Genomic DNA, 15,924 nt, shown 5'->3' on the forward strand with positions numbered 1-15,924 from the left:
GCAGGCAGTAGCCTCAGGCATCTGACAGCTGTTTTCTCTGTATCAGGAAAGAGAAAGTCTGGCTGTGCTTGCCCACCAGTACTCTTCTACCAGCGCAATTTCTGATTAAACTCTGCTAAGCCCTCTTGGTTGCCTCCACCATCAATCAATAAAAGCAATATTGCTACTGCCAAGAAAACCTGATTTGGCTCTAACAGAAAAACTAAACTATGGAAAAAAGCATGTCCCTTTCCATAGGCAGCTTCCTCCACCTTCTTACTGTTTGCTTGTAATTTGCTAATTTCATGCTTGTCTAATTTAATATCCTCCCCCATTGCCTCAAACGAGGTCTCTATCTGTGCTCAAAAGCTAAGTCTCTAAATACTCATAATCATACTGCATGCCAATGTCTCCTAATCACTCTTGTCAGAAATTGAAAAGAGCACAACTCACAGGAGCATAAGAACAAGATACTTTTCAGAGCTCTGTAATCCTTGCCTCTTTAAGTTACACTGTTTTACAGGACAGCAAGTCAACAGCACCAGTAACTCCCATTTCTGTGCTTCCAGACTACAGTTCAGGGCATTTCTCAAAAATTCATCTTCTAAAGATGCATATTTTTTCCAAACAAATCCATATGACTTTGGTTTGTACAACATCACTTAGATGGAATAGCCCATAATCTGTCTTTTTCCCATATTCAATCAGCTCATACCTTTTGAGCCTGAAGTTCATTTAATCAGTTTACAATCTTGGAGCAGGTCATAACATTACACCTTTTCCTAGAATCACTTCAGTAGTTTTTTGCATTGACTCCACCTTTTCTGGAACTTCCCTTTCACAAAGTTTCCACTTTTACACGTAGGAAAATCAATTAATCTCTTGGTAATTTTTACTTGATGCATCTATATAGTTCTGATTGATTTTACAATCTTTACCTTAACCTGCAGTATGAAATAAGTAAGCCATGAACTGATTGTGAACCATCCCTATCATGTTTTGCTCACCATATCTGGAAATAGCTAGAGAAAACAAAACCCTTAACATCCTCAGACTGTTTTCTGAAAGGAAGATAAACATGTCCAAAATTCAAAAACTCGTGTATTCTAGGTGATTTAAAGACTCATACCAATGACATCAGAGGTTAAGCAAGCGTTTAAAACAGACCCAAACAAGTTCAAGGGTGAGGAAAAAGCAATACGCCATGAGAAGAAACAACAACCTTGGCTGTGTCAGCAGGCAAAGGCTGTAGGCATGTGCTGCAGGGAAGCATATGAGAGTTAACTGTAAGACAAAGGACAATTTGGAGATGTGCCCTCCATAAAGAAGCCTAGTGGGTCTCATGGGACCCTGAGCCAGCAGAAAACACTCCAAAAGGTCAAAAAATAAGCAGGTGATGTTGAATACCCACTTACAACCTTGCTTCATGTGTACATCTGTGTGTCTTTTTTATTATCGTTCCTTTTAGAAGGCCCTCACATAGTACATGAAAATGATAAGAATAAGCATTCCAATACCCTGGAGGAGGAACACAGCCAGGGACTGTGACAAACGAATTTTACATCTTGTCCCACATACTTAGTGTTCTGCAAAGCTGTTTGAACATGCTGCTGGCTTATTTGCCAAGAAATGTTGCCACAGCTAGAAGAAAGTCCACTAAATTAGATCTCTTTCTACTCCCAACCATAGAAGAGACAAAAGAGATAAAATTGTGCTTCTAATTTTGTCTAAAAATTCTGTCTTTGTGGTCCGAATGGAATAGAAACTACCATCCCAATTCCATAGAAGATGTTTTATTAGATATTGTAACAACTGCAATTTTTAAATTGTCTTTCACATGGCACACTATGGTGCCAGTAAAACCCCAACATACTGTCTGGAAAGTTATCTACGAAAGATTCCAAATGACATTTTAACAGAGTGAAAAGTGTCTGAAGACAGTGTGTAGGTCAAACAAATCAACCAATTTAATTTCTTACTCTCTGCTACACTAACTGGTTCAACTACAGACTGCATGATGTTATCCCCCTCTAAGTCAGTTTGCTCACTGCCTCCATCAAAAATTAATTGAAAGAACTGGATCCTATAATTTAAAATGAAATAGGCTCAGCAGGTGAGCAAGCTTTGTCAAGATTGATTACTGAGTATTGATTTCCCTCCAACTGAACAAGTTACACTCCACAAAGCCCCCTGCACGTTAACCTAGAATACATAAAATCACCCCAGGCTAACATCTATCAAGAGGTTCGTATTTTTGGAGGATGCAGTCTCTAGTTCTTTTCCTCACCCGTACATTCAATGGCTTTCATTTGGACAGCATCCACACTTTGTACCTACTTCACCCTAAATAAGTATTATTTGTATTTTAACTTCTCAGAAAGAATTCAACATTAACTACTCAGGAAAAAAAATCACATAACCTAGTACTAAGCTAATTGTAAAAATTGTAGAGAAAACCAGACAAGTTCTCCCACGACAGGAAAGAGATACTGATGCAGCAAGAGTAGAGTGGCTTACTGTGGCCTGGATGCTTCTGCTTGGTCTGTCTGAAGCTTTTCGCCCCCTTCCACTTCCATGGTGCAGTAGACAATCCGATTGGGAGCAACTGACTTTAAACCTTGTACTTCCATTATAACAATCTGAGGAAAAGAGAGCAAGTAGTTTATCCTTCAGAAAAAAATTATACAGCACAATTACTGCAGTACTAAGCTCCGTGAAGATTAAAAAAAAAAAATCCCAAAAATGCCGAAGTCCACTCAAATCTTAAGACAGAAGAGAGTTTTATCTTCTTTTTCCACTTTTAACAACATCTAGAAGGAATTGAAATTTTTGCTCTGTTTCTAATTGGGCAGTGACCAAAAACTCACTCCAATGATAATTTAAATGCCAATAGCACAATTTGAGACTCATGTCTGAATATAATTCTAAATCTGCATACATGAGAAACTGTATCTTCTAATCAGCCATTTAAGTGAATATTTATAGAACAAATAGGTTACTAAGTCTGATGGTAAACAAGTAAGTACATTGATCATATCTAGACCAGTAAATTATGGTGTTGTGTCTCTGGAGATTGCAACCCTTGAACCTCAGAAGGGATTTGGTGTTGGGCTGAGCAAGACGCAGGTCAGAGCACTGGTATCAGCTCCTGTCAGTTTTTCCCCCACTGTGCACATCTTTTCCTCCTCCCAGTGCAGTACTTGCAGTCAGGTTCAGTATGAATATGGGGAAGAGGGAGAAGAGAAACAGAAAAAGCCACCACTACCAGCTGTGCCCTACAAGTTTTCCTCACCAGGGAAATTTTCAGCTTGGCAGATCCTGTAGATTTTCACCTCCTCTAGACTACTCTACACTAGCTCAGAAAAGCCAAATGCAGCTCTACTTTAAATACTCTCTGCCTTTTATAAATCTTGTCACAGTGTGAAATTATTGGAATTTTTGCATTTCAGATGTTTCTAATTCAGAAGACTTGAGAACATAGTCAGGTTGCCCTGCTTTCTTTGGAAAAGCTGCTTTTCTTGCCAGTTCCCTTTGGGCCCATGCAAAGAAACTGGGCTCAAAGAAGGAAAGAAGCTGCCCTCAACTAAACCTTACATGTTAATCAACATTTGTTTAATTTGATTTAAAGGTGCCTGAAGTAATGACTACTTTTGGTCTCATTAGAGACAATAGGTTCCTTATATCAGCAAGCAACTACTGAAATATGTTGCTACTAAATTTCTTTGCACATGTGCCACTTTTTTTCCAATTCCAGTAAATTAAATGAGACTTCACCCCCAGCTATAAAATACTTTTTACTTTAAATCTCACAGAATGTTAGTAATAGATATGTCTTGCAAAATTGCTAATTTGTAAATATTACAGTGAGCCAACAGTCATTGATCAGACTAGACCATTTTTAGACCATTTTAATATAACCCATAAATAATCAATACTGCCTATTATGGTTCATAAATAAGAACAGCAATCCAGGGAGAATGATCAATCTGTTGTTCAGGAATTCAAGCAGTTAGACAGCACTGAAGATCCTTCTAGGTTAATACTCCCTATACGGTCTTTCCACGTAGCAAGTATATGTCCTTGCCGAATACTGACTTCATGTTTACTCATTTTTATGTTGGTATGTCTTTTCCTGAATTTCTAACTTAACTGCAGAATACACTTTTCTTTGGTAACAATTCTGGATTCCAGCACTGGAAAAAAGTTGCATTTTATTCCTTCCAAAGGAAACTGTCACTAGTGGATGTATTAGCTCATTAGCGGATAAACAGCTTCCTAAATACTTGTCTGCTTTTGAAACTGTCTAACAGCTGGAGAATATAAATAAGTCTTCTCCTACTACTATGGGTTTTTAATTTTTTTTTTCTAAATTTCTACCAACAGGATATTTAAGGAAATATTCAAATTGTAAAAACAGTGGCCGTTGCTTGCAGTGATGCTCAGGAATGTCTCTGACCATAGTAAGGTCTACTCCCACTAGAACACTGTTACTATTACTAGCAAGTTCTACTATTTATAATAACAATGCACAGTGTCAGCAAGAACACTGGCCACTTTACCCTGCATCTAGAAATTTTGGGATTCTTCCACTCTGTCCTACATGATGTAGATTTCCTATTCATTCATGTGCTAGTTCAGCAGCCCTCAACGGGGATTCTGCTGGTTACCCTACAACTGAGTCCCCATACAAGATGTGACACAGATATGTTTATGTGTTATTTCAAAACATGTGAAATCGTGTACATTTGACCTCACATTTTCAAAAAAAGAAGTACTCTGTCTTCTAGGAAATGCAATCAGCATTTCTTATTTGGCCATTTGCATAGAAAAAGATCACATCTTTCATATTTCAATCTTCATTAATATATATTCAACTGTTTCCTTTTGCCCTTATGCCTTCTGAGATTTTGCTTCCCAAGAACAAAATATGCACACACTGTTTGGCAAGAGTGTCAACTTATGTGGTTATTATCATGTCTAAAATGAAAATCTGCCCTACTAAAAACTATCTCATGTAGAGCAATGTTTTAATTCTTTGCCTTGCACAGGATGAACTGTAGATTAGTTATCTTGCAGTAAATCTCTTTATTGCTAATGGGGAAAAAGGAAAAAAAAAAACAGTTAACCAGACCTAATAGTCTATGCACCTGGTGGAGGAGCAGAGGGGCTATAAACAAAGAAAAGCTGCTATAAATTTACCAGAAATTATATCTCCTGTCATTTTTGATTTCATGATTGTTTCAAACTTTTACTGTGCTTTTCCCCTAAATCTCACATCATTTCTAGTACATAACAGTTCTCTCTCTAGAGGGACAAAGAAGGCCTTTCTTCCTCTTACATCTATCACCAAGCACACTTTCTTAGAAATATTACTGCCAAACTTTTTATGGTACTTTTTATGGCACTTTTTAGATTATTCAGAACTACTATTGTAAATGCTATTTATGGACCATTACAGGCTTGGTATTCCCCTTGAGGCAGCGTGGCACATGTGATGGAGGCACACAGGATTCAGCACAGGAGTTATGAATACTTCATCTTCTCATATACTTCAACACTAAGGACTGCACTCCAGTTTTACATGCTTGATGAGCTAAAAATTTTTGGCATATAGAATGATGCATCTTACTACTCTTTGAAAGCTGATTGTTGGGCTTTTACATTATTAGTTAGCAATATTAAAATTGCATATAGTGGGAAAAGTAATTTCCCTTTTATACAAAGAATTGAAACTCCTTCATTGTTCATATTTGATTTTTTTTATTCTGTATCTTGGGAATGACATGGGAAAAGTTATCTGACTTTTCAACACATGAAAAAAAAACAGATGCTTGTTTCACTTGAGAAAAGAAAAATATTTAAAAGATAAACAATTTTTATTTCTTTTGAACTCTTGAACAATTGAAATATTTATTGTGTAACATTACCTGCTGTCTTAAACAAACTAAAGCCACTTCAAGTGCATAAAACAAGTGTGGCACCATCCGACCAACAAATACACAATACACACTGTGGTAATGTTTTGATTCTACTATTATTGAAAGCGAGATAAGCATTTCTTGGTATGCACATTTGCAGGATTGAACCTGAGTTATGAGGCCAGGCTGGAGGAGGCTTTAATCCATCACATCTAGTGGAAGGTGACCATGGCAGGGGCGTTTGAACTAGATGATCTTTAAGGTCCCTTCCACGCCAAATCATTCTATGACTCTATTCTGTCATCAGAATGGTGTAATAACCAAATGTATTTGTGGCTTCCTCTTGAAGTAAGTTGAAATCTATACAGATTAGGACTGCATCCCTACAGGCCAGACTTCCTGCATAATCTCAGAAAAAAACAAGACAGATTCTTGAGGAAAATGCAGAAATTTATAAAAAACTTCTATGATCACCAGGAAAGAAAAATCACTGTGTTTTATCTAAATGTTTCTAATGAGAAAACTATTCATTTATAAAATTCCAGGAAGGCATTCCTGATAATAACAGTCTTTCATTATAACATTTAAAATTATACTTAGTTATTTAATAAACTGCAATTCATTTAAAGTTGTGTGGGAGATTCCACTTCCCACACTACTCTGTGGGCCCAAATGCAACTACTGCTGCAAGAGGAAAATGCATCATCCAGCTGTATTCTAAATCCTAATTACCAAAGACACAGAGCATAATTAACTTCTTTAATATAACATTTTTAAATTACCAAGAAAGCACTAATAAAAAAAAAAGTATCAAGCCAGATATTCCAGCAATTTAAACCATCAACAAGTTTTCTGTGAAATTTGCAATTACCTCTAATGTGAAGGAGAGAACCACATCAGATTTTGACAGCTGAACTTCATTTTCATCTCCTATGTCCAAGAATGCAGAATTCTGTGATCGCTTTAACTTCTGCAGTTTGAATTCTGGCCCACCTTTAGACACAGGCAGACTTTCCAAATTTGCCATCAGTAAGTTCACTGAAGACCGCAACTCTTCTATGTACATGTTCTCCATTTCTCTTGTTACAAATTTCGGGAATTTTCTTTCCTTGGAAAATAAATTTTAAAAGTTAAGGTGAAAAAAAAAATCCCACATTATAGATCATATTAATTTACTGACTTGCTTTCAGTTAAGAGACAATAAATAAGAACAGAAGTCATAATTCCGGTACTGTCTTCAAAACAGTAATGGAAAGGTGAATCCTGTCCCATAAATACAGTGCAGTTAATTTTTGAAAGAAGAAATAAAGTAAAAAGTCGACCCTTGCACATGTCCCTGAATCATTTAACCATAAACCCAAGCTGAAGAACCACACATTAGGTGTTCCTACTTACAGGTGTTTTAAGCATAGTAATTAATAATACACCTTTAAGGTTACCTTCAATATTTTATAAACTGGCATTTATAAAAGGACCTGTCCACTAGTAGTTTTGTTACTTCATTTATTTCCCATGCTACTACTAATAAGTCAATCATATTCATGCTTCTGATATAAAGCTAATAAACTTCAACCATGACAAGAAATTCCTATAATTGTTTACCTTTATTTTTAATAATGGGTCATTCATTTTGAAAGTAATGTTTACTTACAATGCACTGCTTTATTTTAAATAATAATCTCTCTCTTAAACATTAGATATAACTTAATAATAATTTTTTTCCTCTGTAGAAGTTAGACAACAGTATTTAAATATTGTGTTTATAACGATAAACGCAAAGAAGAAACATATGTACATGTGTAGTGCATATAGAAACTCATACAGAGCCAATTTTATGCACAGTTTCTCTGAATATTGAACACTTAGGAGAGTGTGATTCAAGATTAAACAAAAAATGCAAATTATTCTAAAATAGATGTTTTACATAAAAATGAGAAACAAACACTGGACAATATTTATCGTTATGTGTCATAAGGCTTATCATAAAATGTTTTATATTAAAACCTTTACAGCTGATTTTGTTTCAATAACAAAGACCAAGCAAGTTGACTGTGACCAAAAAGTCCTGCAGCAAGTCATGTGGACTGGCTCATCACAGCATCACAGAGCCAGTACATGACATATTAAAAAAAGACCCTAAAAATAAAACCAAGTAATTTATAGTTAAGAGATTAAAAACACAGGCCAAGGCTCAGGGTTGTCTAGCAGTAAACCCCAAACCCTCAGTAGTGTTTTTCAAACTGTACTATATCCTGTGAGGGATCATTCAAATAATAATATGCCCACACAGAAGACAAATAAAACAGACTGTTATTGTGTTCTTAAAATATCTTTCCTCTTGCTAAGATGCTTTTTCCATCCAATGTAAAAAAAAATGAGGAAAATTGGACTTGCTGTTGAAGGAAATGTCAGATCACACAGGGTATGCCTTTCCAAAACCAGGTTTTGCTTTCTCCCTACCCCAATTGTCAGCCACTCTTCAGAGCAGAAATAAATGCATCTGCCAGACTGTTTTCAAACAATCTTCTGCTTAATTTTAGAATAAGAAACAGGAAACACACATTATGGATCATCCCACTCAATCTCATATGAAGATATGTTTTTGGTACAAGAAAGCAATCACTTACCCTTGCCATTTGTTCTGCCAGTTGCAATCGTCCATCTAGCTCACGTCTTATCTGGGCTGCTTGCTCATCTCCATTATCCAACTTGGAAAGAGAACAAAATAAATCCAACTGTGAGAAACACACTATATTTTAACTTTATAGCAAGGCAGGTAGCTAAAAACAAGAAAAATTAATTTTCATCTTAAAATCAGTGAAACACTAAGCAAATACAGAGCTTTGAGGCTTACCAAGATGAAAGAAATATAATGGCCACCATATAGCCAGAGCAATCAGGGTTTCTGAAGGGTAACCAGTGCTCCCTTGCATTTTTAATACTCAGGCTATACAGCAGAGGTATTATTTCTTTATAAAAATAGCAGCTAAAATAATTTCTCCATGAATCAGAAAACTGGAATGACAGATTGGCTTACAAAATGTTGCAAGGAAGTTTGCTTTTTGGTGCCATGAGTTCCTGCATAGGCATATATAGGTATATGGAAGAAAACTGTGTGACTATGCCTCATAAGAATGGTATTATTTCACCCACAAAACTCTTTTCTCCCAGTATTGCCCAACTGCTCACATCAAGGCATACCCAAATTGTGAACTTCCAGTATTTTCATACCGACAGAATAGTCAGGACTAGATGTCTGACTTCTATCAGGGAGGCAAAGGGGAAGGACACATCTCTTCACCTCAACAGAACAGCTGGGTCTCAACAGGAATGAGACTGCTCAACACATTTTTTACCTGTTTACTTTTAAAGGGCACTGGAGGGAAGGGGAGGTGAAGTGGGGTTTCACATCAATGCATGGACCTGCACAGCTGGTTAAGAGGAAAAAAGAGTGACACATCTTGCCATCTTACCTGAATAATTGCCAAACCTAATTTTGAAAATCTTAGCATTTTTTTCCTTAATTCTGCATTTCTTTTCATCATCTCTTTGTACTTGAGTACTTAAAAATGTGATTTCCCTACTTACTTATTTTAAAACTTCAGTCTTCTTCCCAAAATACTTATAAATTCTAATGAGTTTGCTGTTTGTAAGTAATGATGTTTTGTAAAGTATGGAAAAAAGCTGAAGAGGAGAAAAGCAAAGAAGGTTGCTTTACTTACAGAAAAGAGCCAAGGTAATAATGACTGGTAGGTCCTTCACATCTGTCCCAGTAAGAAGTAAAGCTGCTGATATTATTTTTGCAGTATGCAAAATGAAGTGATAATCAGAAAAACAGTAACCTTGATATCTCATTTCATGCAAGGTCATTTTATCTGTTTTTATTCTAAACTCAAAAACCTACATGAAAAAACAACTTTATAAGCAATGCACTGAAGTGATTATGAATGTGTACTCAATCATAATTTATTTATCTCCTGAATATGAAGTGAAAACGGCAGAAAGTTTGAGAAAATTCTGGAAATGTAAGAATTTGGAATTTCTAAGTTGTGTTCACTTTTTTACACAGAGAGACACTTGATAGGACCCATCACATGAGTAGGGAAAAGTGACAATCATTAACATCAAGTGTACCCTTTTCCTTAATTCCATATTTGAGATCAGATCCATACCCAAGACATTTGTGGATATCAAGTTATGACAACCATTGGAGTAATTTTCAAACTGTTATATAAAAACTAGAAAAGCATGACACTGCATAGAAATTAATATAAATGTAACAGTGCAGAACTGCTACTCAGATTCTTCTCAGTATTGCAATTGAAATTTGGTTAAAAGAAACCCCTAATTTGAAAGGATTTATAATAGAGGCTTTGTAAATAGGTTTTGTTTGTTTTTTTTTTAAAAACAATTCACATTTACATGGGCATCACACATAGTGCTTCCCACTTCTAAATATAAAGTCATGTTTTTTAAAATTACAGCATTAGAGATTATTGAAAAAGAGGGTATACAGAAATCTCATGTCACAGAAAACTTTTCAGCTTGCTGCAACAGTAATTGGACCATACCATAGCTATTCACTGATTGCATCAACACTAGAGATGCTTCCCATGTCACTTAAACCTCACTTAAATTAAAAAAATACATAACCAGTTTGTATTTTAGCAGCAGGGGATCTCACTACGGAACACTCTACAGACACCAGAGACCTGTTTTCAGTAAATTGGATACCTCAGAAGTCCTGACCAAACAAACCAGTGTTTCCCTTAAATGTCACACATATGGTGTTGAAAACTTGTAAAACCTAGGCAAAGACATGGACTCCCCTTTTGAGGGCTAGTTAATTCAGCTGGAACATTCCCAACTGAGCAAAAGCATGAGTAAGACAGGTTTTCGTTCTGCAAAGATGACTGTAATTTTTAAAACATCATCAGAAAAATCAGTATTTATGAGTTTCTACACTTGAGTGCATAAAAAGTTACTTTGAAAAAAAAAAGACAGATCATCATCTCTTTTTTTTCCCCAATGGTGTTACATTACAACAGCTTTCTAAAATAAACTTACCACCATCAGACATCAAGCTATTAATTCAAAAATATTTTTATTCCTTAATGCTTGAAGTTGCCTTTATTTTTTTTTCACTCTGATAAGGGCAATTACCTTTGGAGATAGAGTGGGAGCATCCTCAAAATGCAAGCTGCCCAACAATTGTTATTAAGAGGATTTCAGTTGCTTATGTAAGTGTCCACTTCTGAAAGACAGACTGAAGTTTTCTACTCCAAATTTCTGCTTTAAGGATTTCAGCCAAAAAACTCCCTTGCTTCTGAAGAGACCATGCTAGACAACAGGCAATACACTGTATTCATCCGTAATAAGAAAAGTGGTGACTATCTTGTCAAAGAGTTCAAGCAGTATCTTGCTTTGAAGTAAGGATCTGACATTTAGCAGGATCCCAACTGTGAAAATCAGCTCAACTCTGATCACATTATAAACCTTTGAAAAATCACTTTTGCAGTAGTGAAGCTACAAACAGCCACTACCAGAGGCTAAATCAACCTGCACTCAGCCACATCTTCAGGTTGTGCTGCCCTCTGTCTTGAATCTGCATGAAGTCAATGCTGCTCAGTTTATCTGGTCATTTAAGTAAGACTGTAAACTTATCAGAGTTAAAAATTACTATTCAGAAGCATCATGCTATCGATCTTACTTGACAAACTGTTGCTTAATTTGTATGCCTGAACAGCACAGAACAGAAATACATCTGAATAAATGAATGTTTCTATATTTTAACAGGTGGGAAAAAGCATACTTTGTGATTCCTATTCAATTTTTTTTTCCTCTTTTTAAATTACCTACAAGGCTGTAGTGTAGCAGTGTATTTTGCTCCAAAATAAAAAATGTACACTGGAAAAAAATCTGGTTAATGTGAAACGTAAGGTAAAAAAGGTATGAATGCTGCCAGGAGGTGCTGCGCTAAAGCCCTCAGCACATACCTACGCTACTCTATACCCAAACAAAGTCAGATACCCTATGCTCAAGAAACGAGATCAGGTTGAGTATCGATGAATACAGAACTGCTGTTAATTTATTGTTCTTTACCTTCACAATGATCAAACTGACAGTTCCTCCATATGACTATTTTATTACTATTTATTATTTTAGCTTCCCTGCAGCTTCTTAGTTCACAGTATTATCAACATGAAATTACATATATATGCCCATAGTAGTATAAATTTCTCTACATTTAATGACAAAAATGATGCTACATATATCTAAGTACTTGCTGTTCTTTCTGCAACATGAAATCCAAAGTACTTTTTCATTCTGTGTGACAGCAATGCTTGTTTTTCCTTTACAGCTATCTTTTGTCACACATACCCAAGTCTGAGCACGCTGAGCTGAAAGGTTGTTTGCAGATGCCCCTGTGAGGTAACCTGCAGGGTCCATCCCTGATTACTGCCAGACAGCCAAAGTAAAAACTTTCAATGTAAACCAAATGGAATAAAGGACTTGGATCTAAATTGTTGAGATAATACAGTAATGAAAAAAATGGTTTTCTGGAAGCAACTAATGGCATCCAGGATCAAGGCTGGAAGAGGACAGGGAAGTCCTAGCACTCAGCGTTGGTCATCAATCAAGAAAGCAGCAGGCAGGTAATGGGTGTAGTAGACGCAAATACTGTCAGTTTTCAAATCACTGTCCTTGCTACTCTTATCTCTGACTCTTAAGAAAAGGAATTTTGCTTCAGACAGACTTGGCGCCTCTCAGGCCCGCAGGATTTGTTCCCATGCTTATCTTTACACAGGCAGAGTTGCTTGAAAGGAGTAGACTGAGAAAAGAATAAAGGTGTCTGCAGCACTAAGAAGCCACTGTGCACTGAACACAAACAGCCTGCAGAGATTCTCAAAGTTTCCCAAGTTTGTGAACCAAGATTAGTAACTAAATTGGAAAGTGGAAGAATCAACAAATTTCAAGTCAGGCCAAAACAGAAGAGCCATACCCAGTTCATGACTGAAATCACTGTTGGACATGAATTCAACAGGACTTGACTTCTGAAGGCTAAGACTGTGATGGAAGTAAATTGCTTCCACATCATACAGGAGGTAAAAACCAGATTTAATTAAAGGGCAGGATGTGTGGAGCTTTCTTAAGCTACTGCTGGACCTTTTGATAAACCTCCTGCCTCCTGTTTCACAGCAAGAAAGACAGAGCTGTAAAAGTAAAGAAAATGTCATCACTCTATTTCAGTGGAGGCTGTGCCATTTAGCTTTAGTTTTAAGATATTTTCTCTTCCTTGTCCATAGATTACACAGAGGATTAATTAAGATTCATAAAAGAGATCAATAAAATGATATTTTAAAACTCTCTCATATTCTCTGCATGCTGTAAAATCCCTATCATGTATCATGCAAATGACTATGCTGACAGATGACCCAGACTGTGGTAGTGAAATCCTTTGGATTTCTCACAGAACTCTGCAAACCACAAGTTTTAAAAATTCATTTCCTGTATCTTGCTCTTCTCAACTCACTCCTTTTCCCAGTCAACATACGCAAATCCCTCAAAAATCAGTAGTTTTGGCAAATATACGGAGAATTTTGTTTTAGAATATGTGCAACAAAAAAATCAAGTAAAACCTAAAGGAAGGGGTGTCAAAAGAGAGAAAATCTGAAGAGTTAAAATAAAGAGGAAAAAAAGGCACCTACTTTTGAAATTATTTCTCTTGTAGAATGCAGCAGACATTTTCAAAAAATTTTATGACAAAACTCAGCTACCACTGAAATAATTTTTGCTTTCAATTTGTCTGCAGTAAGTAGACTTATAAAAGCTGCACAGGTCCAAAAGCCATATTAGGTGTTCAAACAACTCCCAATGCACCATCAGGCCTCACAGGCTTTTTGTATTGATTTTGCTCTAGTAGAGCACAGGATTGCCTCTCAGACAACTGGCCAAGCTTATCACTCAGTTTTCTGGCACCACAGCACCCACAAAAAGCTCAAACACCTGCTAAAATTAGTTTTAGTCAAAAGTCTTACTGATTGCTGATTTTTTTTTTAACAATTTTTTGGGGGGATGGTAAGCAGCAGTTTTATAATCATATAAATATTGAAATTAGGATGGAAGGTCTTTCACTGAGCAAAGAAAGCAATTATCATATCACTCTCTGTAGTGTGTCAATATTGTTAAAAACAAGTAATAATGAAGGTGGAGAGCAAGGCAAGTCAACAGTCGAATATGCTGGCTTCAGCTGAATAAAAAAAATCCTATCAAATAAATATTTTCAAAAACTGTGTCTGAGTAACTTCAGTGTGTACATATGTAAAAATGTATAGGACCTTACTAAAATTTTTTTTACAATCTTTGTACTACCGGAAAAGCCCTAAAAAATCATGTACAATCTCAGATAGTGAGATACTTTGTTCTCTGAAATATTTTTATGAAGTCCTAAACCTGTTTATTTGATTCCAGTATTGATTTGTATCACTTATACTAATTGCTTGTACTCATTAAACTTACTATATACTGATTTATAAAATATGGTTATCACAAAAATATGAAAACCAACCCAAAATCTAGAGTCATGATTATACGAATTAATTAAATGAATTTTAAAAATAATTCAAAATTGCCAAAAACAACACTGAAAACTACAAAATTTTAAAATACGGACTTTTTTTTAATCAACCACTGTACAGACCCTTAGGCAATTTCCAAAATAATAAAAGCAGAGAATTTAATATGTCCTTTCCTTACATTCAAGTTTGGAAAATAAATTGTATGTAGTTTTGAGTTTTTAGCACTGGTTAAAATGTCTCTCATGAGTAATTTTATTCAGGGACTTCCGATACCAAAACCCCAAGTAAAACCTACAATAAGACTTGAAAAAAAAGAGGAAAGGAAGTACAATATTCAAGCTAGTCACAATGCACACAGTGGGAAGAGCTAACATAAATCCACTCCATTCAATACATGTACATAGGTCAAACTTTCACTGTACATAACCAATACTGTAAATGGTAAGACATTCGAAGAAATAAATACGCACCATATATTAATGAGGAAACCTCTATCAAGAAAGAGTTTATTTAATACTGTGATGTGCAGCTGTACAATGCAACTTCAGTCAATGACTGCTTCCCTATCAATCATCTTTCCTTACTGAGTGCTATTAACCTTTCAGAGAAACTGTAAGTAGTGGAAAACCTTTTATTAACAATGAACTTGATTAACCTTGCCAGACAACCTTGGCCTTTATTATATGTACCAAATGTCATGTGACAAGCATCTTCTACATAATATTACCATTACTGAAGAAAACTAAAAAATAAATTAACAGTTCAAAACTTATTCTAGACCAAATTAAAATGTAGTCTTCATTATTTTATTGCATATCTTGATCTACAGAGTTGAACTGATATTTTATGAACAGGACACTCAGAAATGTAATGCAAATGTCCTTCCACAGTTAAGAATGAGGTTTTTCTTGGTCTATTTGGATTTGAACAAGACCCCAGCACCACTTTTGTCTATGTGAGCTGAAAAGAAACTAGAGCTTCCCAACCAGGATTTTCACTAATTTATAGGCATGGTCCTCTCCACAACACAGTCATATAATTGCTCTGCATCGATTGCCCAAATAAAACATGTATTTCATAGGACTGTTGGGTGTTCTGGTAACCTAAATTGCAAGAGTAGAAATCGGTTTCTTGTCTTGAAAAAATCATGGCAAGTAGTATGTAAACAAATAAAGAGAATTCAATAATGCTCACATATCACTATTTTGCCTAGATATTGGGATAACGCCATTTGAAGAAAGTCTGCTAAGACCTCCTATTTACCTCCATACTGAGTCTGCTACTAGTTTTAACTCTGACTTCATGCAAAGATAAAAGCTGATGCTTTATTTGGTTCACAGAAGCTGTTAATCATGCAATGTGAGCATTCAGTGATAAAGATACTCTGACCTAGATACAGATATTTTAAATATTTATTTATTCATGGCAGTCTGTTTAGGCAACAAGGA

The 15,924-nt window shown here is 35.7% G+C and overlaps 1 protein-coding gene across 8 annotated transcripts in view; it reads right to left on the reverse strand.

Moving 5' to 3' along the window:
- Positions 1-15,924, reverse strand: part of CADPS2 (calcium dependent secretion activator 2) — a 281,254-nt gene that overhangs the window by 159,939 nt on the left and 105,391 nt on the right. For all 8 annotated transcript variants that reach the window (XM_053942794.1, XM_053942793.1, XM_053942792.1 and 5 more), the window contains 3 exons: positions 8,525-8,605; positions 6,769-7,005; positions 2,497-2,618 (listed from right to left, as the gene is read on the reverse strand). In XM_053942794.1, the coding sequence (XP_053798769.1) occupies positions 2,497-2,618; positions 6,769-7,005; positions 8,525-8,605 (440 nt within the window). The remainder of the gene's footprint in view (positions 1-2,496; positions 2,619-6,768; positions 7,006-8,524; positions 8,606-15,924) is intronic.

The sequence above is a fragment of the Vidua chalybeata genome, chromosome 5 (assembly GCF_026979565.1).
Source record: "Vidua chalybeata isolate OUT-0048 chromosome 5, bVidCha1 merged haplotype, whole genome shotgun sequence".
In the NCBI taxonomy this organism is placed as follows: Eukaryota; Metazoa; Chordata; class Aves; order Passeriformes; family Viduidae; genus Vidua; species Vidua chalybeata.